This window comes from Ctenopharyngodon idella, chromosome 15, assembly GCF_019924925.1.
Source record: "Ctenopharyngodon idella isolate HZGC_01 chromosome 15, HZGC01, whole genome shotgun sequence".
Taxonomy (NCBI): Eukaryota; Metazoa; Chordata; class Actinopteri; order Cypriniformes; family Xenocyprididae; genus Ctenopharyngodon; species Ctenopharyngodon idella.
The window spans coordinates 37,043,650-37,067,849 of record NC_067234.1 but is presented as its reverse complement, the minus strand read 5'-3'; the positions used below and the strand labels follow the sequence as shown (position 1 = coordinate 37,067,849).

At 34.5% G+C, this 24,200-nt stretch overlaps 2 protein-coding genes across 6 annotated transcripts in view; one reads left to right on the top strand and one right to left on the bottom strand.

The window, feature by feature from the left end:
* Window positions 1–17,771, top strand: part of clcn2b (chloride channel, voltage-sensitive 2b) — a 63,949-nt gene extending 46,178 nt beyond the window's left edge. For 4 of the 5 annotated variants that reach the window (XM_051861779.1, XM_051861782.1, XM_051861778.1 and 1 more), the window contains 9 exons: window positions 1,794–1,927; window positions 2,423–2,613; window positions 2,719–2,830; window positions 4,829–4,896; window positions 5,162–5,230; window positions 8,531–8,569; window positions 9,484–9,588; window positions 11,600–11,686; window positions 13,874–17,771. In XM_051861779.1, coding sequence (XP_051717739.1) covers window positions 1,794–1,927; window positions 2,423–2,613; window positions 2,719–2,830; window positions 4,829–4,896; window positions 5,162–5,230; window positions 8,531–8,569; window positions 9,484–9,588; window positions 11,600–11,686; window positions 13,874–14,080 — 1,012 coding nt within the window. In that variant the 3' untranslated portion in view covers window positions 14,081–17,771. The remainder of the gene's footprint in view (window positions 1–1,793; window positions 1,928–2,422; window positions 2,614–2,718; window positions 2,831–4,828; window positions 4,897–5,161; window positions 5,231–8,530; window positions 8,570–9,483; window positions 9,589–11,599; window positions 11,687–13,873) is intronic. The other variant, XM_051861783.1, reaches the window with a different exon arrangement.
* Window positions 17,772–19,252: 1,481 nt separating this feature from the next.
* LOC127495208 (uncharacterized) lies at window positions 19,253–23,891 on the bottom strand. Its single transcript, XM_051861910.1, has 4 exons — window positions 23,614–23,891; window positions 23,429–23,536; window positions 21,272–21,405; window positions 19,253–20,253 (listed from the first exon to the last, which is right to left on the bottom strand). The coding sequence occupies exons 1-4, from the start codon at window positions 23,846–23,848 to the stop codon at window positions 20,074–20,076; spliced, it is 657 nt and encodes a 218-aa protein (XP_051717870.1). The 5' UTR covers window positions 23,849–23,891; the 3' UTR covers window positions 19,253–20,073.
* Between the last annotated feature and the right edge of the window lie 309 nt (window positions 23,892–24,200).

Sequence of the window (24,200 nt, the reverse complement as noted above, 5' to 3'; positions counted from 1 at the left end):
CACACACACACACACACTGTCCTGTGTAACACAGACTAATGGCAAACTGTGCAACACACACACAAATATTAGTTTCTGAGGGTGTTTAGGATTTCAGGAAAATGTTCAGGATTTCAAAGTTTGAATTGGGAGCAGTGATGTAGAATACACACACACACACACACACACACACACACACACACACACACACACACACACACACACACACACACACACACACACACACAGACAACAGGTCTTTTGCTCTGAATGATTGTGTTTCTGCCCTGGTGTCAAACTCATCTGCAGCATCTCAGAGACGCATTTATACCTGTCAAGAGAACAATTACATAACTGTGTGTGTGTGTGAGAGAGAGAGAGAGAGAGAGACGGAAGCTAGATTTTTGCTGAGTTAGAATCTACAGAAAACTCACTTCTCAGCAGGACGGACTCACACACACACACACACACACACACACACACACACACACACACACACACTCACTCATTGACATTCACTGCTCTGTATCTCTTCCTCTCTCTCTGTCACTTCATTTTCATTTCAGAGTGTTTTATTGGTGTTTTACACACAATACTGCCAAAATGTCAATCAATACAGGAACAAAATATGTCTTGTATGGCAACAAAAAAAGCTATTCAATTCAAGTTTGAAACAATACATATTGTTTCAAAGCAGCTTTACAGAAAATACTCGTTTCAGTGTTACAATTTAGGAAGTATTCTGTTATCAGATGAGTGTATCAAAGTAATGTCCATATGACAGTAATACACAGCTATAATATAATACGTGATGTGGTTAACGTCAACATAATGAATGTGTCAGGCAGCAATTACAACTTGTGCTCGTAATGATTACAATATAAGGATAATATGTGAGAAGTTTTGAACGTTGATCCAAAGATACCGTCTTCGCAATTGTCGCCATCGCTTGAAATCATCGCAAAAGATTACATTTGCCGTTTATTCATTTTAAATATATTTGTGCATTTTCTGAAGTAAATATGAGTTCTGTTAGATTGCACTTTTCCAGAACCAAATGTTTATTTTGTAGTAATTGATAAATACATATTTTCTATTAATAAATTTAAAAAAAGTTGTGCGATTGTTTCCTATAAAATCTTTAACAAACTGGGATATTGTTCATAACTAAAACTAAAACCATAAAAAAAAAAAAAAACATTTTTTGTCTCTTGAAATGGGAAAAAAGGTTAACTGAAATAAAATAAAATAAAATATAAAACAAACTTATTTTATTTGAGCCAATTGCCAAAGCAACATTTCTCCTTTTAATTTAGTTTAACTTGATGTACTAAAATAACTAAAACTGAAACAGAAATCAATTAAAACTATATATAGACATGTTAAAAAAAGACCTAACACACAGCAAAATTACTAAAACTTGAACTAAAATGGAAATCTAAAAATAAAAACTAATTCAACATGTTGATAAAGACTGTGTAATAGTTTCTCGATACTAAAATAACACAGTAACAAGGTTGAATGCTTGAGTCTGGGTGACAGTATATGTGTAAAAACTGAGAAAATGTGGTTAAATTAAAATATTATTGTTGTAGTAATATTAATATTATATTATAATTACAACAGACATTTGATGTGCTTGAAACAAGCCACTTCTCATGCTGTTACACCTGTCAAGGGTTTGTTCAGATCACAAACTAAGTATGAGCAGTAGTAGCAGTGCTGCTTGACTTAACAAACACGGCTAATAATAAATCAAACAGCTGTGAATTCTGCTGCAGTGATTGCGTAACTGTGGGAAACTCTGTCTGCAGGAAGTATAATATCCGTGTGGAGGACATCATGGTCAGAAATGTTCGCTACATCAAGCTGAACTCCACCTACAGAGACCTTCACGACATCCTCATGGCAGGAAACCTCAAAACACTGGCGCTGGTGGAGTCTGCAGGTACAATCACATACGTATTTGGAGTAGATTAATAAATAGAAAAAAAAATCATCTTCGGAACACAAATGAAGATGTTTTTGATGAAATCTGAGAGATTTCTGTCCTATAAACATTGTGAAATACTATTGAAATTTGAAGAAGTTGTTTTCTATGTGAATTTATGTTAAAATGTAATTTATATCCTGTGATCAAAGCTGAATTTTCAGCATCATTACTCCAGTCTTCAGTGTCACATGATCCTTCAGAAATCATTCTAATATGATGATTTGATCCTCAAGAAACATTTCTGATTATTATCAATGTTGAAAACGGTTCATATTTTTGTGAAAACTGATACATTTTATTTTTCAGGATTCCTTGATGAATAGAAAGTTCGAAAGAACAGCATTTATTTGGAATAGAAATCATTTGCAACATTATGAATGTCTTTTCTGTCACTTTTGATCTTGCTGAATGAAAGTATTAATTTCCCTCCTAATAATGCCTCTCTCTCAGAGTCTATGATCCTGCTGGGCTCTATTGAGCGCGCTCAGTTACAGGCCCTCCTATCGCAGCATCTCAGTCGTCAGCGGCGGCTGGAGTTCGTACGAGAGCGTGCGGACGCAGAGAGGAAGCGCGTGTCTGTTGTCAGCACGCCCAGCAGCGAGGAGGGGGGTCAAAAGGTCAACCACGAGGTCCGCTTCCAGGTCAGAGTGCCAGCATTTATTTGACTCTCACATGAGAACAACTTTTTCCACATTGTTTCAGATCTTTGAGGCATGATCTTTAATGTTTGTGTGTGTAAATTGTAGATCTCCACAGAAGAGTCGTCGTTCACACCCACCCGTCCCATCTCTCCTAAACCTCTCAAACCTGCACTGAAGAGGACGTCTATGGCCGAGAAGAACATAGAGATCCCTACAAGTAATATCACACATGCAATTCAGACCTCTTCAATTCAAGATGATTTGTATGCTTTTCACACTACATATTATTTTCTCATATTTTGATGGTTTAATGGAACTTGTAGGGTCATTAAAAACAAATATCCACTTTTTGGCCACTACTGTATTTACTTCTGTTGTTCTTGAAGACATGAAGTGAATCTCAGTGCATTGAACTTTAGTAATATAATGTATATCTGAGCAAAACCAAATGTTAAAATAGTGTTCAGTGAAACTTTGTAAATATCATTATTTAATTGATTGGATTTTGAAAAGTGGGCATCATTATTACTGGCTGACTTTAAGTTATATTTTTATTAATATTATTTGCAGCATTGGTTATGTCTGCAGAAATGTCAATTCAGAGGCTGTGAAAATGCTTACATTATGATAAAAGATTATGTTTTTTTGTACCAGGAACATTTATTGCTAAAGTAAATGAGATCAGTTTTGATTTCATGTTGATTTTAATATGAAGCTAATTATAAAAGCTACACCTTTACCCAACCTCTAAATTATACAGTGAAAATAGTGAAAATGTTCCTAAATGCTTTCTACCAAATTGCTTTCCCAACTTTAGGAGTAAAAGAAAAATATTGTGTAGAATGTAATTTATATGATGAAGAATATGGTATGTTGTAGATAATAGTGGTAATTAACTCTTTCCCTGCCGGCATTTTTTTTTTTTAAAGTTGCCAGCCAGCTCTCAAAATACCCCACAGATCATTTATTATAGCTTGTCAAATTTGCCCCTTTTTGGGTGTGAGCAAAAACACTCCGTTTTTGTGTGTGTCCCTTTAAATGCAAATGAGCTGCTGCTCCAGAAGAGGGCGGAGCTTTAACAGCTCATGCTTCGGTTGCTCAACAACAACAAAGCTGGAGAATCTCACGCAGCCAAAATGAGGATTGTCAGTAACGGTGTTCAGCCTTACATTGTTCAAACCGGAGTCGACACTGATGGAGAGACTCAGGAAGAAGTTACAACTTTTAGAATGAAACTGGGTGTTTCTGAACGGTTAGTGGATACATTTATGTAGTTGCTGTGGAATTGATTCAACTCATCCACTATCATGTGCCGTCATGTAATTGACCCTCGTTTGTGAAGCAGTCCGGCGTAAAACGACGGTAACAACACTCTACTACAACAACTCTTCCTCTTCTCTAAAGCAGCCCAACATGGCCTCACCCCCTTTGTTGTGTGTTCTCAGGGGCGGGGTTTATGTAAATTTTGGGGTTTGTGATGTCACTAACCTGGGAAGAAGCTCATTGTAGTCCCTACCAGCCGTTTGTTGTAGTCCTTAAACAGTGATTTCTGTAAAAGAAAATATCTCTCTTTGCATTGAACTTTGAGCGTCGTAACTTTGCAGATGTTGTTTATGATCAAACAGCAACATTACACAATAACTAAAGTTAAAAAAGTCAGATCATAATCAAGGACCCCTTTAAAAGAAAACAAAACAAAACAAAAAAAACATTTTATTTTAGCTTTGTGCATTCTTTTTTTATCAACACTTGTATGTGGCTTAGTTTCATTAAAAAAAAGCAACATTTTGAACAGAAAAATCACATTTTTCGACTTCATCCGGATTGGATACAGAATGATGATCAAAACATAGATGGATTAGATCGAGTCCATCAACACCCGAGTTTTGATTTAATGCTGTTTAATGTTTGTTGATCGCATTATTTTACAATGCTTCTATCGCTTGTTTCTGCTTCTTCGCCTGTGTTTTGATCCGGAGATTCTGTACTCTTTCAGAAGATGCGTAACAGCGCCCCCTACCGTAAACCAGCAAAAACATGGATTGCCTGTCAATGGCAGGGAAAGAGTTAAAATGTACACATTTGAAAATAAATTGCCACTAGTGAAGATACCTTCTAATATTGAGTGGAAACTTAAAATAATTCTCCATAAATTATATTGTCTTATATTCATATCAGAAGTATGTAAATTGGCCATCTTTTCTCTGTTTGTCAGGTCCTCATGATTCTGGCATTGGCTTAAAGAATCTGTTGTGTGCTCGACCTCAGACAGATGCAATGGAGGTGAGACTCACGACACACAGACACACACACACACACACACACACACACACACACACACACACACACACACACACACACATATATCTGCTACAGGTAAATCTCATCACTGTAGTTGCGAGTCGTCCGTTTCATCTGCTGCTGTGTTGTAGTGATGTTTTACTCATAGTTTTATTTAATATGAGGGTAATCGTATGTGTGTGTAATATAAGGGTAATCATTTTTTTGTGTGTCTGTTATGTTTTCCTTCCCTTTTTCCTTACGGAAGAATAATAACGTGGAGCACACAGTGGCTCCTGACTTCAGGCCGCCCAAGCGTGTGAGGATTTCGGTCTTGGTAAGAGCCACGATAAAACACTGGCTCGTCAAATCATCGCGTCATCATCTGTCATCATGTTGTTGTTGTCATAAACGTCTCCCTCGTACCTGCTCCTGACCTTTGACCTGATACACAAATAAAGATTCACTGGAATTTATAGTAACAGATTTACTTGCCAAGATTCCGAGTCGTTGTAATTTTTAATTGTACTATAAACCATACACAGCACAGTTTCATTGTTTTGATCGGGCTGCACTGGAGCAGGGATCAAAGGTCAGTGTAATCAATCAATCAATCACACTAACACTAGCAAGAACAAGAGAGACGACCAAGCATGCGTTAGCTGTCAATCATCAGCATGACATCAGAACTGCCCAATCAGTGTGAGTTCCATAAAAGTAGGTGAAGCCAATGAATGAAAGACTTCTCTTACTCACCCAATGTAAAGCTCAACACTCTTGTAGAGTTTAGATCTTAGTATTTTCACCTAAAAATGATCATTCTGTCATCATTTCCTCCCCCTTATGTCATTCCAAACCTGTATGAGTGTTTTTTTGTCCATGCAATGAAAGTCAATGGGGTCCAGTGTTGTTTTTTGTCTATTTTCCTTGAGTTTTCAAGGTCTTCTAAGTCTTTTTGAAATGAATAGCTAAATATTGTATTTATTTAAAAAAAGTAATGTTAACAAATTGAACCTTTATTGTAAAGTTTTTAAATCTATTTATGAAAACATAAATAACTTAATCCGAACGTTTAACCCTCTGGTGCTGTTTTACCATGTTTTTACTTCATCAGAATTATACGAAACTTTAAGGAAACAGTATTTATAATACAAAGTTTTTGCCATTTTCCGTGTGAACACAAAATAATCATGGACATGATTCAAAAAGGTTAAATGGTCCCAAAAAAACAGTCACTCTTGTACTGTTCACTGTCAAAAATGAGCATTTGGAAATGAATGGGAGACGAATTTCATCTAGTGGAAGCGTTTGGTACTGCAGCCAAACAAAATCTTACTGAAAGCTCATTTTTTGAGATATAAACCTCAAATTTGGAACACAACTTGTTTAGATTTATAGCTTTGATTTTCTCACAGTTTTAAAGTAAAACGTGTTTTGGAAAATATATATTTCATATAGAAATTGAAAAAATTAAAAAAAACAAATATAAAATTTTATATAGTTCACTTTTTTAAACTTTTTTTTTTTTCCACTTTAGCAATAATCTGCCAAGTGTCATCTTTAAAAAAAGTCCAAACTTCAGTCTGTGCTCCAAAATATTTAAGATTTATAATACTTTAAGTTCTATGCTTAGAAAGTGAATAAATGGATTATAACTACTGCATAAATATAATTTAATACCACAAAATCCCCTAAAAGTACAAAATATTACATAAAAAACATTATCGAACTGAAATATAGTACAATCATTTAATTGCAAAAAAAACAAAACAATTATACATATATAACTTATTTTTAAGTTATTTATGTTTTCATAAATAGGTTTTGGTAAAACTTACAATAAGGTTCCATTAGTTAAAATTAACTGATAATGAAAAATATTTCTACAGCATTTATAAAGTTTAATTAATGTTAATTTCAACAGTTAATAATACATTAAAATAATCTGTTAATATTATTTATTGGGCCTGAACTACCATGAACTAACAGTGAACAGTTGTATTTTTTTTTTTTTTTTTTTTTTTCAACTAACATTAACAAAGGTTAATAAAAACTGTATCAACTCTGATGCTCAATTTAAATTATCTAGATTTCTGTGGAATGATGTACATTTATGTGATCTGTCACTGCAGCTGTTGAATGACCCACATCTTCTGTAAATGAAACCAAATATTTTTCTGAAAGCTGAACTAGTATGTCATTAGTGATGTCAGACATGTTGCTATGGAAATACACTTGCGTAATTTGCAGCATGATGAACGTATCATAACAGCTGTGATAAACCTGGACCTTCTTCATGCAGATCTGTGCTGGCACTGGACATCTGTATTATATGGTTCTTGGTGATTTTACTGTCAAAAAAGAACTGAATTATGTGTGTTCTAGTTGTTTTGCGCTGATCGTTTCCACAGGCATGATTTTCAAATACATCTAATGGCCACAAACCCACATGACAGACTTCCACATCTCTCATCATTACACTCTGTTTCTCAGGTACTCCTGCAGTAAATGGCTTCACCGCTGTATGTGAGCGAGAGAATGATCCTGACCCGCAGGCCTTCGGTCTGCTCATTAGATTACGCTCGCATTTCTACAAAAACCAGCGCTAATGGATGGATGTTTTATTAATGCGTAGAGAGTACTGCAAAGATTTATTCACCAATATGCGTGTGTGTAATGTACTTCTTTTCTGTGGAAAAAGTGCAACTGCAGGGTGATCTCATCGATTAAATTTAGTATCCATGAGATGAACTGAAATCTGTCGACTGCCAAATCAGCGCTCGGAGCTATTGATCAGATGTTTGTGTTTCCAGTGACACTACATATTAACATTACAAATCGTCAAAACACAGCCATATATTAACCTCAAAATGCACTGAAAAATTTGGTGTAGAAAATCTATACTCAAAAAAATAGTTTCAAAGCAGGAAACAGGAAAATAACAGATTCATTGATGCAACCCTAGAAGCAGTAAGTAGCGCACTAAATTAAAGGTGAAATTTTGAAGTGCACTGTAACAATTATGTTCTTCCTCAGTATTTTGTCTTGTTTTCCGGTACAAATATCTAAACATTCTTAAATCAAGATACATTTACTTGAGAAGCAAAATGATTTAAAGGGTTAGTTCGCCCAAATATTGAAAAATGATTACTCGCACTCATGTCGATTCAAACCTGTAAGACTTTTTACTTTTTGCTTTTGAGCGACGCTCACATCCAGTGTAGGCAAATGTTAAACATTAAGAGACTAAGCGCCAGTGGGCGGGGCCTATGGTGCGATGATGTATAACTATTCGTCGATGTCATATGCCTGTGTGATGTCACAGGTCACCTGATATCAAAACGAGCTGTTTTGAAGCTTGATTAAATCAATGCTTTGTTTATAGTATACTCTTATATAGTGAAATATTATGACACCAGACTAGTGAAGACATTTGACTGGTCCTCACTAGTTAAAAAGACTTATAAATCAGCCAAAACATGTTTTTATTTAAATGTAGTGTTTTTGCATGTTTCTATGATGTGCAGGTTTAGGGGTTGATAAGAAATCAGTGGAGGTCTATGCAATGTCCTCACTAATATAATGAAACAAATGTGTGTGTGTGTGTGTGTGTGTGTGTGTGTGTGTTTCTCTTCAGGAGGATCCAGACGCAGAGGATGACATGACTCTTGGAGAGGTGAGGACATTTTAACATGCAGACCGATTAGTGAAAACCTTTACATGTACCCAAATGATCCATTAGTAACTGGTTTGATTGCTCAATCTGATTGAAAAGCCTTCATGTACACATCTCAGTCAATCCGATTCAGCTCGGTCTGAAGGGATGGTGCAGATCTGAAATAATCTGAAAATTAAGCATGTAAACGCTTGAATCTTCTCAATCGGATTCAATACCCATTGCCTTGCCAACATGCAGTGCCATGATGTGTATGTTTACCCTTTTATAAGATCTGCGAACTTGCGAATGTTTTACGAGCTGGTCAGTGGAGGAGACTTTTTACTACATATTTGCTTAAAAAAAAAAGCTCTTACATATTTGTCAGCTTACTTTTAGATATGTCAACGAATGAAAGATAATAAAATAAAGTCAAGTAAATTATACTCACAGTAGCTCCGGTGACATTATCGCTTTCTTCGGTTCTTAACGCTGCTACTTGTTACTTGTTTGAAATGCATGTGATGCACATGTAAACGAATATGTGAATCAGATTGCAAAGTTTGGGGTTCATATAAACAGAACTGAATCGGGTTTTTTAATTTATTCGGATTGAGAAAAATAAGTGCATGTAAACTTACAAAATCTGTAGATGCAGAGCAGCTTTCATATTAAGTTTATGATAATTATGATACCTGTCTCAGTTGAAGGTGTTTCATGAACTTTTTCACATTTTCTCAATTTCAGAAGTGCAAGTTGTCATAGTAGATTTTTGCATTACCTTTTAAATCCAATAGAAAAAAAATCCACAATAGTGTTTCCACAACTAGTTAACCGTTAAGTATTGTTAACTATTTTTTTTTTTTTTAATATAAAACGGATGACCTTAAAGAATACAAAAAAAAGTAAGTACAAGTAAATGTTTCTGAATGCAGATTGAGGAGTGGGAGGAGCAACAGCTTGACGAGCAGGTGAACTTCAACAACTGCAAGATTGACCCCGCCCCCTTCCAGCTGGTGGAACGCACCTCACTGCACAAGGTCAGATTGGGTGTTAGAGCGAAACGCTGTACACTCGTGTGTGTGTGTGTGTGTGTGTGTGTGTGTGTGCGCATTCAGGATCTATATGAATATGAGCTGACGTTTTTAATAAAGGGTTTTGCGAGGCACACATACGCATGCTGACACTGGATTTATCATCTGCATTTGCAAACTCACTTGTGGCAAGAGCACAGAAGTGTTTATTAAGACTCGCTCTGCAGTGGTACACACACACACACACACACACACACACACACACACATGCATCATTCTCTCCTGCCGGCAGCGGTGAATGTACTTAATGTGGTCCATTCATTCTCATATACACCTACACATTTCCACACTTGCATGCACACTGTCCTTTATCTCTCTCATTTATTTACATGTTTTGTGTGCAATGTGTCGCTTCATATTTGAATTTACACATTTTGTGTGCACGGTGCTTGACATTTTGAAAACATTTCAAGTGGAAAATGTACAAAATTTTTGGTCAGAATTTTGTTTTAAATTTAGTAAGTTGTCCAGTGAATTCACGTTTTTGTGTGTGCATTCTGCTACTTCTTATTTGAGTTAATATGTTTTGTGTGCATGGTGCATGACACTTGGGTAACATTTCAAGTGGAAAACTTACTAAATTTTGTGGCCAGAATTTAGTTTTAAGTTTAGTAAGTTTTCTAGTAAATTTAGCAAGTTTTTCAGTGAATTTACATGTTTTGTGTGCATGACACTTTGGGTAACATTTTAAGTGGAAAACTTGTGGTCAGAATTTTTTTTTTTTTTTTTTTAAGTGGAAAACTTACTAAATTTAGAACTTAATTCTGTGGTCAGTTTTCTAGTAAATTTAGTAAGTTTTCCACTTTAAATGTTACCCAAAGTGTCATGCACCATGCACACAAAACATGTAAATTCACTGGAAAACTTACTAAATTTGTGTTTAAATGTAGTTTTAAGTTTAGTAAGTTTTCCTGTGAATTCACATGTTTTGTGTGCCTGGTGCATGACACTTTGGGGAACATTTCAAGTGAAAAACATTACATTTGTGGTCAGAATTTAGTTATCAATGTAGTAAGTTTTCCAGTAAAGTTTCCAGTAAGTTTTTTTTTTTTTTTTTTTTTTTTTTACTTGCAATGTTACCTAAAGTGTCATGCACAAAAAACGATTTTCATGAAAACACTAGCATTTATGTACATAAACTTTTATTTATTTATTTATTTATTGTTCATTCTATTCACGTTTTCTTCCTTGTGGCAAATTTCACATGCATGTTAGCTATGTGCTGCAAAAATTTGTAGCAAACCTTTATATTTAAAATTAATTTGTTGTGCTGATTTTGCCAGGTAACATTCTTCCTATACTGTCCAGTCACATGACCTAATTTTTATTCATTTACATTTACATTTATTCACTTAGAAGACGCTTTTATCTGAAGCAGCTTACAAAGAAGGAACATAGCAATCTGTTTATTACAGTGCCAGTGATGTTCATAGTATATGATGCCAGGTTTATTAGAAAGCTAGATTAGGAAACAAGCCAGAGCAGTGGTGAAATGCAGGAAAGATTTATTTAAACAATTCTTCATTCATGAACCAAGCCGAGTAATCATTCATTCTTGTCCTATGCAGATTTGCTTTTAAGCTTTTAGTATTAATAAGTGATGCATTTCGGTTAACATAACTGAAATATCTACCATTTAACTTCCCGTTATGAGTATATACAGTATAAAATGCACAATATAATTTCGTCAGTTAATATTGTTAATAGCGTATTGATTTCTGTACAGAAATGCAAGTTCAATCTCCTTAGTGATATTTGAGATTGATTTTTCTTTCTGCTTAATTCGAGACGAGCGTGCTTTTTGTTTGTTTTATTGTGGCTTGTACTTAAAAAATAACTGGTGCTACGAGTATAGTGAATGATTTCTAATCTAAAAATGTGCCTAAACTCATTTATTTTAAAAGACCAAAATAAAAAAAAAATCAAGTTTCATAATGAACCTCTTTGTCTCTGACAGACTCACACCATCTTCTCTCTGTTGGGTCTGGATCACGCTTACGTCACCAGTATCGGACGACTTATTGGAGTTGTTTCGCTGAGAGAGGTGAGAGTTCAGCAGTCACACAAAAACACCATATGAGAGTTGGAGCTGAAAATATTATCTCTTTTATAATCTCTTCTGCTTGATCAAAAATAAAATGAAAACAGTAATTTTGTCAAATATTATTGCAATTTAAAACAGCTGTTTTCTATGTGAATATATGTTAAACTGTAATTTATTCCAGTGGTCAAAGCTGAATTTTCAGCATCATTACTCCAGTCTTCAGTGTCACATGATCCTTCAGAAATCATTCTAATATGATGATTTGCTGCTCATGAAACATTTATGATTATTATCAATGTTGAAAACAGTTGTGCTGCTTCATATTTCTGTGGAAACTGATAGATTTGATTTTTCAGGATTCTTTGACGAATAGAAAGTTCAAAAGAACAGCATTTATTTTAAAACAGAATCTTTTGTAACTTTATAAATGAGTTTACTGCCCCTTTTGATCAATTTAATGCATCCTTCTCAGAACGAGGGAATGATGATGATTTAGTAAAACAAAGGAATTAATTATATTGTAATATAACATAATTATATTATAATATTATTATATTGTGAGAATGAATTAGTAAAAGGAGGGAACAAATTGTTATATAGTGCACACGATTTAGTAAAACAAGAGAATGAATTATTATATCTTGAGAACGATTTAGTAAAACGAGAGAACAAATTATTATAGACTTAGTAAAACAAGGGAACGAATTGTTATATAGTGCACATGATTTAGTAAAACAAGGGAATGAATTACTATATCGCAAGAACAATTTAGTAAAACAAGTGAACGAATTGGTATATCTTGAGAACGATTTACTAAAACGAGGGAACGAATTATTATATCGCGAGAACGATTTAGTAAAACAAGGGAACGAATTGTTATATTGTGCACACAATTTAGTAAAATGAGGGAACGAATTATTATATAGTGCGCACAATTTAGTAAAACGAGGGAACGAATTATTATATCTTGAGAACGAATTAGGAAAACGAGGGAACGAATTATTACATAGTGCGCACAATTTAGTAAAACGAGGGAACAAATTATTATATAGTGCGCACAATTTAGTAAAACGAGGTAACGAATTATTATATAGTGCGCACAATTTAGTAAAACGAGGGAATGAATTATTATATAGTGCGCACAATTTAGTAAAATGAGGGAACGAATTATATAGTGCACACAATTTAGTAAAACGAGGGAACGAATTATTATATAGTGCGCACAATTTAGTAAAACGAGGGAACGAATTATTATATAGTGTGCACAATTTAGTAAAACGAGGGAACGAATTATTATATAGTGCGCACAATTTAGTAAAACGAGGGAATGAATTATTATATAGTGCGCACAATTTAGTAAAACGAGGGAACGAATTATTATATAGTGTGCACAATTTAGTAAAACAAGGGAACGAATTATTATATAGTGCGCACAATTTAGTAAAACGAGGGAACGAATTATATAGTGCACACAATTTAGTAAAACGAGGGAACGAATTATTATATAGTGCGCACAATTTAGTAAAACGAGGGAACGAATTATATAGTGCACACAATTTAGTAAAACGAGGGAACGAATTATTATATAGTGCGCACAATTTAGTAAAACGAGGGAATGAATTATTATATAGTGCGCACAATTTAGTAAAACGAGGGAACGAATTATATAGTGCGCACAATTTAGTAAAACGAAGGAACGAATTATTATATAGTGCGCACAATTTAGTAAAACGAGGGAACAAATTATTATATAGTGCGCACAATTTAGTAAAACGAGGGAACGAATTATTATATAGTGCGCACAATTTAGTAAAACGAGGGAACAAATTATTATATAGTGCGCACAATTTAGTAAAACGAGGGAACAAATTATTATATAGTGCGCACAATTTAGTAAAACGAGGGAACAAATTATTATATAGTGCGCACAATTTAGTAAAACGAGGGAACTTAATATTATATCATGTGCACGATTTACTTAAAACGAGGGAACGAATTGTATCATGCATACGATTTATTAAAATGAGGGAACGAAAGAATTGTTCATTTGTGGCCATGATATACATATGTTTTTGTCCACATGTCATGTGCGGGGCTCCGCAAGTGTATATATAATACTAAAATAACACTGCTGAATAAATATGACACTTTTGAACAGTTGTTAACCAGCTCTTGTTTGTGTCGTAGCTGCGTAAAGCCATCGAGGGCTCCATGACGGTGAAGGGCGTGAAAGTGCGCCCCCCTCTGGCCAGCTTCAGAGACAGCGGGACGAGCGGCACGAGCAGTGAAAGCGAAGCCACTGAACTCCACAAACTGTGGGACCGTCACACCAGCCTCGCGCTGCCCAGAGAACACCAACCAAACACCTCCGACTCCGACGACAAGTCCCAGTGACCGCACGAAAACTATTTATAGAGACGCATCCAAAACGGTCTTTTTATTGGTCGGATTCTCCACTCGCTTTCAGGTCTTCCTGTCTTTACTTCCTACACTAGATTTGGAGAATCAGGGACCAAATAGACTTGTGCGTGTGCCTGTACAGTGTGTGTGTGTTTATATGTGTGTTTGTGAGACAGATCCATATGTTACCTTTCAGTCACTTTTTAAAAAATGTGATAACACTTTGCAGTAAGGTTTCATTTGTTAACATTAGTTAACTGACAACAGCAATGCATTTTCACAGCATTTATTAACCTTTGTTAATGTGACTTCATCACAGAGCATTAACTAATGTTAGCAAATGAAACCTTCTTGTAAAGTGTTACCAAAAAAAATGTGATACACAAGATCTGTTTGGACGCTTCATCTGTCGTGTTTCATGTCTGTGGGCATTAAATTCTCCTCTAAATAAAGAGTGGATGTGAGCGGTGTAGGCGGAGCGCAGGAGGGGGCAGAGAGAAAGAGTGATGGAGAGAACGAGACGGAGTGGGAGTGATTTCTTTTCACTTTTTGAAAACTCTTTTTTGCAGTTGGCCTTTGTTCCTCTTCAAAAGGAGATTTAGTTTCCGTTTCAAGCCAAAGTGTTTGTATGTTATCTGGTCACAAACAGCAAATCTCACCAACGCAGCAGAATCAACTCATTACGGTTTGATACTGTTATGTAAGAATGCGCACTTTTTATGGGTTTCTGTGTTGAAAATGACGTTGCCTGCACACTAACGTGCCTTTCTGAAAGATTTGGCACCATTTATCAGCATGTTTGCACTATGAAATCAGTCACAGTCAAAACACAACCATAACATTTCAACTGACAATACTGTTATTCATACAAATTATGAACAAACTAACGGTGAGAGTTTGTTGTGTGAGAACTTAACAATATTTGCTTTGCAATAACCACTAATTTTTGATATGTTTTGTCCTTCCCACTGTTTTCCATTGATCCAGGAGGATGTAAACGGTTTAGCACTTAAAGCCGCAGGAACCCATGTGATTTGTGTTGTGATAGATGAGATCACTATTTAATCTGTATATGAGAAACCACGTCACATCTTCCACACGTCACACTGTAAAATCTCTCTGTCTCTTTCTTTCTCTCTGGCAGAAACTTTTTTAAAAATGTTTATGATGACTGACGGTGAATTTCACAAAACCTGTCAAGATCATGTCCGGCTCATGTTTAACACCAAATATCAATGTTTTCGGCAATTGACCATTAAGATTTTTTTAGCATTGTGAGATTTTTAAATTGAATGTCTTTCCTCTACATTTTTATTACAATATGTTTGGACATTTTTGTGTTTTTTGTAATTCTCAGTGATGATTTTCATGTATATTCTCATTAACAAGAAATAAGTATTTATACACTATAGTTGCATTTGTCATTTTTTAATGTACTTTTTTGTTGTTGTCGTTTTTGTTTTTTTCTAATGAGAATTTAAATGAAAATCATCATTGATACTAATGAAAGATACAAAAACAAAGTACTTCAAAAAGTAATTACACACTTTTTGTAATGAGAATTTAAATGAAAATCATTGAGACTAATATAAAAAAGTACATAAAAATAACAAATACAAATTTCTGTAATGAGAATTTAAATGAAAATCGTTGAGAGTAAAAAAAAATACCAAAAATTGCATCAAAAAATACAACTATTGTGTATAATTATTTTTTTAATGCAAAAAAATCTTAATGGTCCTTAAAGTAGGATACTTTTTATTTACGCTAAATATTATATACTTAAAGCCTTTATATATAATGCATTATAAAAGTATTTTTAATGCATTAATTATGCCTTGTAATGCATTGTATGATCTCATGAATAATTATAACCACAGTTATAATACATTATATCATTTATTGAACACACCTGTAGAAAGTATCATTTCAGATCTAACATGGAATCTGCAAATATAATGCATTTTAATTTTGATTACAATTATTTATGAGAAGATATAATGCATTGTAACATACATTATGAATACATTTATAGTGCATAAAGTTTTAGCATATCATCATATTTCTCTTTTAATGTGACACAGACGTGCTCTTGACAGGTTTTGTCAGATTCGCCTGCAAACGTATTCATGCATTTCTACGAACAACAGCCGAATAGAACAAGAAGTGAAATCTGAGAGTGTTTTATTCTCTGTCGTAAATGTCTGTTGTGATTTATAAGTGTTTCATGACTTCACATTTCATTAGCTGATCGTTAAATTGAATTTATTTAATTCTGATTCTTAACTGACAGATTTGACCAATAAGCTTTAATCTGTTCGCCGGTGGAGGAGAGGCTTATTTTTGTGTTGATTCATGTAGATTTACAGATTTTAATATATTTATAATATCATGTTAACTTAAATATTTTCTTCTTTTTGCCATTTATTTGTTCTTTTATTTTGTCATTTTTCCTCCTGCTCCTGTTGTGTGACGCAAAGCTGCAAAATTCAGACTATTTCAAGAATATGTAATGGTTGGACTGAACTTTGTGGAAACGTGAGATTGTTTTTTTTGTTGATGGACTTATGGAGTCTACAAAATGGTGCCAGTATCATCTCTGAAATGACTTTTATCTAGTACTGTCAGAAACACTCCTTTATGTCCATAAGTGGCTTGTTTTTCCTCCTGAATCTGGACCAAAAGAGCAAATCATGATCGCTTCTGTTTTTATTTCATGTTGTGGTGGTCCATTTCATTTCACGTGTTAGAATATGTTGTTCTGAGAATCATATTTATTAACAATCTTACATGTGATCAACAAAGTAGATCAAGTGATTTTATTTTTGATATCATTGTCATTATTTTCAGTAATTGGAAGATAATGTATTTGTGCAATAACATTTTTTTTTTCTTCATTAGTAACCAGAATTAATGACTTTGTGGGGAGATAACCATATTTTTCTAAAGAAAAAGAGCTGAGCTGTATGTCTGATAGTGTTTCCAGTGTTTGCTGATGTTTTTACACTGCGAAAAATGTTTTTCTTGCTCAGTATTTTTGTCTTGTTTTCCAGTACAGATATCTAAGCTTTCTTAAATCAAGATACATTTACAGGAGACGCACAATGACTGAAGATATTAAGTCTTGTTTACTGAAAATTTGAGTTTGTGCTTGGAAAAAAATAAATGTCAGTGTTAAACTTCAAAAGGAAAACAAGATTGTTTTTCTGAGCCCATTGGCAGATATTTTTCCTTGTTTTAAGCACAAACTCACTTCATTTTGATCCATTTTTTTCAGTAAACAAGACTTAATATCTTAAATCATTTTGCTTCTTCAGTAAATGTATCTTGATTTAAGAACGTTTCAATGTTTGTACTGGAAAACGAGACTAAAATACAAACTAAGCCAATCATTTTTTGCAGTGTAGAGCTCTAGAAACTCTGCGAGGGCCAAAAACATTCCATTGCCACAAAAAAACAGTGTTAGTTGAAAAACTCTTGTAAGAAATATTAACACTCACATTCAGTTTACAGAGTAAATCTTCAGATCCGGCCCATTCTCAGAGTTTCATGAATTTTTAGCAAGCGTTGAAACAACAACAACAGCAAAACTCCTGCTGTTTTTAGAGAGAGAAAAATCAAGCTCTGCAATAGAACAAAAAGTTTTTGTACATCAGGGATAAATAAAGAGATTTTAACATGAGAACATTCAGACTGGTGTGAATTTTACACATTTTTCCACTCTCTGTCTTCTGTGTTTCCAGATGAACAGCATGTGCTCTGGCACTGGAGCTGTTTTCTCTTGTAGTTTTGTATTTGTGTCTGTTCTAATTGGTTGTGTTGTTCTTCGATCGTGTGATTGGCTGTCGTTCTGTTAAGTAGGTTATGAAGCCCCCGAGTGAGTTTCAGGTGCGGGACGCGTTCACTCAGAGGAATATCCCATCTGTCATAAATGAGCAACAAATCTCAATATCATTAGAAACGTCTTCTTAAGTGATTAGAAATGTGTGAGAGACTGTCATTAACCCTTTAACTTTAACCTCAACCTTTAAAGTTACTGCAAAAAATGATTTAGTATTTTTGTCTTGTTTTCCAGTACAAATATCTAAACATTCTTAAATCAAGATACATTTACTGGAGAAGAACAATGAGTTGAATTTTTTGGATTAGTTCACTTCAGAATTAAAATGTTCTGATAATTTACTCACCTCCATATCATTCAAGATGACATCTTTCTTTCTTCAGTCGAAAAGAAATGAAGGTTTTTGAGGAAAACATTCCAGGATTTTTCTCCATATAGTGGACTTCAACAGTTACCAACGGGTTGAAGGTCCAAATGTCAGTTTCAGTGCAGCTTCAAAGAGCTCTACACGATCCCAGACGAGGAATAAGGGTCTTATCTAGAGAAACCATCAGACATTTTCTAAAAAAAAAAGTAAAATTATACACTTTTTAACCACAAATGCTCGTCTTGCACTGCTCTGCGATGCACCACGCATTACGTAATCACGTTGGAAAGGTCAACCTGTTGAACCCCAGTGAAGTCCACTATATGGAGAAAAATCCTGGAATGTTTTCCTCAAAAACCTTCATTTCTTTTTGACTGAAGAAAGAAAGACATGAACATGTTGGATGACATGGGGGTGAGTAAATTATCAGGAAATTTTAATTCTGAAACTAATCCTTTGATAGCTTAGACAAAATATCTGTAAATAAATAAATTTAATTCAAAGGAAAACAAGATTATTTTTCATACCTCACTGACAGATATTTTATTGCTTTAAGCATAACCTCACTTTGTTTTGATATAGTTAGTGTTAAGATGAAGGAATTTTGCCTTAGTAATCCAAAATCACACATTTTTTCCCTTTTTAGTCACCTTCGTCATCATCTTCTACATGAGAGTCTGTCAACTTTATTGGCACAACTCTAGGCATTTAAAGAGTTTATAGGATTTGAAATATACAGAGCGAGATAAAAAAAAAAGAAATGGAAGAAAAAGGGACAGTAAAAACTAAAAGAATAAATGGGGCTCATTTAAGATATACAAAATGATTATATATGATAATTAACAAAAAACCTCACAGGAAAATATGGAAAACTGGAAAGAGAATGATTGTTGAATGGTATAAATAATGATTTTCCATTCGCAAACATACTGTATGTGACTCACACTGAAAAAGAAACTGTATAGAAACAATCTTTGCTCAGAAATTGTTAGTAAATTTCACACATATACAAAGAAATTGCAAGTAACATGGAATTAAACATGAAATTCTCAAGTAGAAAAAAAAAAGTTTTGTTTGGAAAACATACTCTAATCTTTGAAAAAAATTTTTTTTTCCAGTGAATGTATCAAGGTTTAGATGTATTTTATACCTGTTACACAAAACTGAAAACATCAGGGAAGAAACTCTCAAGAAAGATCAAATTATTGGTTCCATACACACACGGAGGAGTTTGTAAATTCAAGTTCAGGTTCGTTATGTGCAAACCAAATGTTTTTGGTGCAAACTAAAGCCTTCTAGAGAAATATGCATGTGAATATACAGTAGACTCACAAATAACCTCTGTTTCTGATCATCTTTATTTCTCACTAACTTCTGCTCTCACACTTAGAAACATTCCTTGTGTAAAGAGTAGAAATCAAAGAGTGTCATTCTTAGACAACAGGTTCTATATAGAACTCTAGGGTTCTTGACTCGGTTCTAAAGAGCTCTTTTAGCACCAAAAAGGTTCTACAAAAGAAATGTCTTACATGATTGCATAATACTTTTTTCTAGTGATAAAGTATGTTATGTTGTCTAATTCATACAATTTAATTAAAATAAAAAATTAAAACTAAATCCATAAAATGATCCCATGATGGAACCACTAAAGCTTCTCTATATGAAGTTCCTGACAGAACCTGAGAATTACACGTCCTCCCTGACCTCGTGTTTGGACTCTGGGGGAGTTTGAGTCTGTACTGTAGAACACACTTGGTTTGACTGTGAGATCACAGAAGGTCAGAGGTCAAAGCTCAAAGCCGAGTTGCAGGGTGGAAGACAGGAGTCACGGATCCGGCCGATGCTGATGAGCAACATCTTCTCTGCGGTCAGCTTACTGCTCACAGACAGAGGGTCCATGTCTGCTGGCAGCACAGACTTATGGGTAAATTTGCCTGAAACACTCCCATCTGCTCCGATCTGAAACCAGGGATGGAAAAGACAGTCTGGTTCAAATGTCTGGGGTCGGTAAGATTTTTAAATGTCTCTTCTGCTCTATAAGGCTGCATTTATTTGATCAAAAATACATTAAAAATAGTGAAATATTATTGCACTTTCTAGAAGCTGTTTTCTATGTGAATATATAGTAAAGTGTAATTTATTCCTGTGATCAAAGCTGAATTTTCAGCATCATTACTCCAGTCTTCAGTGTCACATGATCCTTCAGAAATCATTCTAATATGATGATTTGATGCTCAAGAAACATTTATGATTATTATCAATGTTAAAAATGTGATACATTTTATTTTTCAGGATTCTTTGATGAAAAGATAGTTCGAAAGAACAATTTGTTATTTGTTATTAATTTTATTTGTAATTAAAAGAAAATGTCAGAGTTTAAATTCATATTAAATGCAATTAGTTAAACTTAAGAACTTTGAACTTAAATAGGAATTCTTTAATTTCATAATTTTGCTGTCTTTGAAATATGGTTAAAGTGTACAGCTGAATGTACTGACAAGAATTTACGTTAAACCTAAATCTGCTTTTATGTAATTGTTATTGAAACTTGCATGTCATTTTTTAAATATATTTGTAATCACAAAATTGTAATAAAGTTGCAATTAAGTACATTTGAAATGTATTCACTTTCAGAACTACAGTTAAAATTACAATCAAACACTTAACGTGCTTTAGTATGTTAATCGACACATCAAAATAAGTGTACTTATTTTAAGCATGACAAAAGTTATTAAAATATAACGATTTAAAATGTACTTTAAAAGACTTTTAATTTGATATTACAAAGATAAGTTTTAAAAAGTGTACTTAAGTGAAACAGTCATGAAAGTATACTCTCTTTAAGTGCACTTAAGTGGCATTTTATTTCATAAATAATATGTTATCTGCAATTACAGTTTTATAAAAATATATTTTTAAGATTTGAAGTACACATTAAGCACGCTTCTTTATTACAAGGGCTGTGTATTACACACACCTTCTCCGCATGAATAACCACACGCTGATTATACGCCACCACAACCACTTCATGAGGCTCGAACCCGCTGACATTTGCAGACAGGAAGTAGCTGTTCCCCATCGTCCTGACCACACCCACGCCAGAGCCGCCAGCTGAAATAGAGACACTGATGAGAAATAAATATGAGCCGTTCCTACATGCTGAGGCTCATTACATGATGTCTCTTAGGAAATTATCCAAATGTGTAGCTGAACTCGACAGGTTTAATAATTCTATAACACTATGTTGGTGTTAATATGAAGAACTTTTCCATATTGGTTTTGGTTGTGATGTCATGTTTTTAAGTACTGTACATTTGTAATAAAGTACTTCACATGTGCTTTAGTATGTTAGTCAGCACATCAAAATAAGTGTATTTCTTTAAAGCACAACAAAAGATTATTAAAATGTAATGATTTAAAATGTACTTCAAAGTAAAACTTAAATTGACATTATAAAGAGCACTTTTTAAAAGTGTACTTAAGTGTGCAAAGAAAGTGTGCTCACTTTAAGTGCACTTAAATGTGCTAAGAAACAATCATGAAAGTGTACTCACTTTAAGTGCACTTAAGTGTGCTAAGAAACAGTCATCAAAAGTGTACATGCATTAAGTGCATTTAAGTGTGTTACATGTACTTGCTGTTAGTGCACTCAAGTGTGATAAGAAAAAGTTGTGAAAGAGTACTTGCTTTAAGTGCACTTAAGTGTGTTAAGAAACAGTCATAAAAGTGTACTCGCTTTACGTGCACTTAAGTGTGTTAAGAAACAGTTGTGAAAGTGTACTCGCTTTAAGTGCACTTAAGTGTGCTAAGAAACAATCATGAAAGTGTGCCTCACTTTAAGTCCACTTAAGTGTGCTAACAAACAGTCATTGAGTAAAGTGTGCTTGCTTTAAGTACACTTAAGTGTGCTAACAAACATCATCAAAAGTCTACTCACTTTAAGTGCACTTAAGTGTGTTAAGAAACAGTCGTGAAAGTGTACTTGCTTTAAGTGCACTTAAGTGTGCTAAGAAACAATCATGAAAATGTGCTCGCTTTAAGTGCACTTAAGTGTGCTAAGAAACAATCGTGAAAGTGTACTCGCTTTAAGTCCACTTAAGTGTGCTAACAAACAGTCATTGAGTAAAGTGTGCTTGCTTTAAGTACACTTAAGTGTGTTAAGAAACATCATCAAAAGTCTACTCACTTTAAGTGCACTTAAGTGTGCTAAGAAAGAATCGTAAAAGTGTACTCGCTTTAAGTCCACTTAAGTGTGCTAACAAACAGTCATCAAGTGTGCTTGCTTTAAGTGCACTTAAGTGTGTTAAGAAACAGTTGTGAAAGTGTACTCACATTAAGTGCACTTAAGTGTGTTACGTGTACTTGCTGTAAGTGCACTCAAGTGTGCTAAGAAACAGTCGTGAAAGTGTACTTGCTTTAAGTGCACTTAAGTGTGTTAAGAAACGGTTGTGAAAGTGTGCTCGTTTTAAGTGCACTTAAGTGGACTTTTACTTACTACTGCTTGCAAGTACAGGTTGTTTTTTTTTTTGTTGTTTTTTTAGTTTTTTTAAATGATACTTTTCAAGTACATAAGGAGTTAACAAAAGTTTGCCAAAACTAGTTTTTTAAGTGTTCACAGGTGTTTTACCCATATTTTGATTTATACTTGTATTGTGTTTTATGGTTAAAGGAAATATCTGTAAACTTCATAGATAATGTCCTGGCAGAAAATTACCTGTGCCTTTTCCATTTATCTTCAGGTTTTTTTCTTATAGTGCACAATATAATTTTGATTTCTCATTTCTGAGGTCTCTCTGCGGACGGCTGAGGTCTCACAGCAGCTGTACATCAGTGTTTTTTACACGTTTTTTTTCTGGTTAGTTCGGGCTCTGAGCGCTGATTAATGCTCTCTGGTGTGTTTTGTTACTCACTCTACTCCAAACTCATTGGAAAGAACATTGAAATGAAACAAATCAAAACTTTTTAATATCTCAGTTGTTTCCAAGGGCTCAAGTCTCATAATGAAAAAACTCTAACGATCCTCAGAGAATAAATGAACTGAGATCAGTTTACCTGCATGCTGTCTAATTCCAATGCTTTTCTATTGCCAGGTGAACTTTACATTATGAATTAAAAATGGGTTCTCCTCACTTACCCTGTATGTCATCTCCAAGGATCCAGTCGTCCTGGTTTCCCTCTCGGGTGGTCTGGTACTGTTGATCCCCATGGTAATCTCCAAAAGACTCTCGGTCTCCTTGGTAACCTATAAAACACTTGTTTACCTTGGTAACCCATAAAAGACTCTTGATCTCTGTGGTAACCTATTAAACAGTTGATTACCTTGATAACCTCCAAAGGATTCACCCCATGATGACTCATCCTGTGCATCACCATGGCAACGGCTGAAGGACTCGGGTTCGAACCTGTTTGTGATGGAGCTGATGGATGTTTCTTCTCCAAACTGACTGTGAAGTCTCGGGTGGAGGGAATCGGCGTTGAAGGACCTGACGGTGCTCGTGCTGTAACGTGACGAGCGCTGGAACGACGAGGCTGAAGAAGCGCTCAGAGAAGCCATGGGCTCACAGATGGAGGAGAGAAGCACCGTCTCTGCTGTGAGCGGGTCTCATATAGAGAGCAGATGCAGTGCATTATGGGTCAGCTGGACACCCTGACCACTCCATAAAAGGCCTTGGCTCTGGAATCCACTCCTGGAATAACGGTCAACGAGATAAGAGATGGAAAACTTCTTCAAATGAGCGGGAGACAGTGTTATCAGAAAGACCCGCAGAATCCTACTGATCGAAAAACTGCAAATAAAAAATAAATAAATAATAATAATAAAATCATTTGTAACTTTTAAACACTAAAAGTGTATTTATCAATTACAAGTAAACCCAGTCAGAGTCAAGTAGGAACAATAAATATAT

Coding starts and splice junctions, on each gene's coding strand:
- LOC127495208 (XM_051861910.1), bottom strand. CDS start 23,848: ATGGCTTCTCTGAGCGCTTCTTCAGCCTCGTCGTTCCAGCGCTCGTCA. Junction 21,406..23,428: donor CCTTGGAGATGACATACAGG/GTAAGTGAGGAG, acceptor TCTCTATTTCAG/CTGGCGGCTCTGGCGTGGGT. Junction 20,254..21,271: donor TGGTTATTCATGCGGAGAAG/GTGTGTGTAATA, acceptor CCCTGGTTTCAG/ATCGGAGCAGATGGGAGTGT.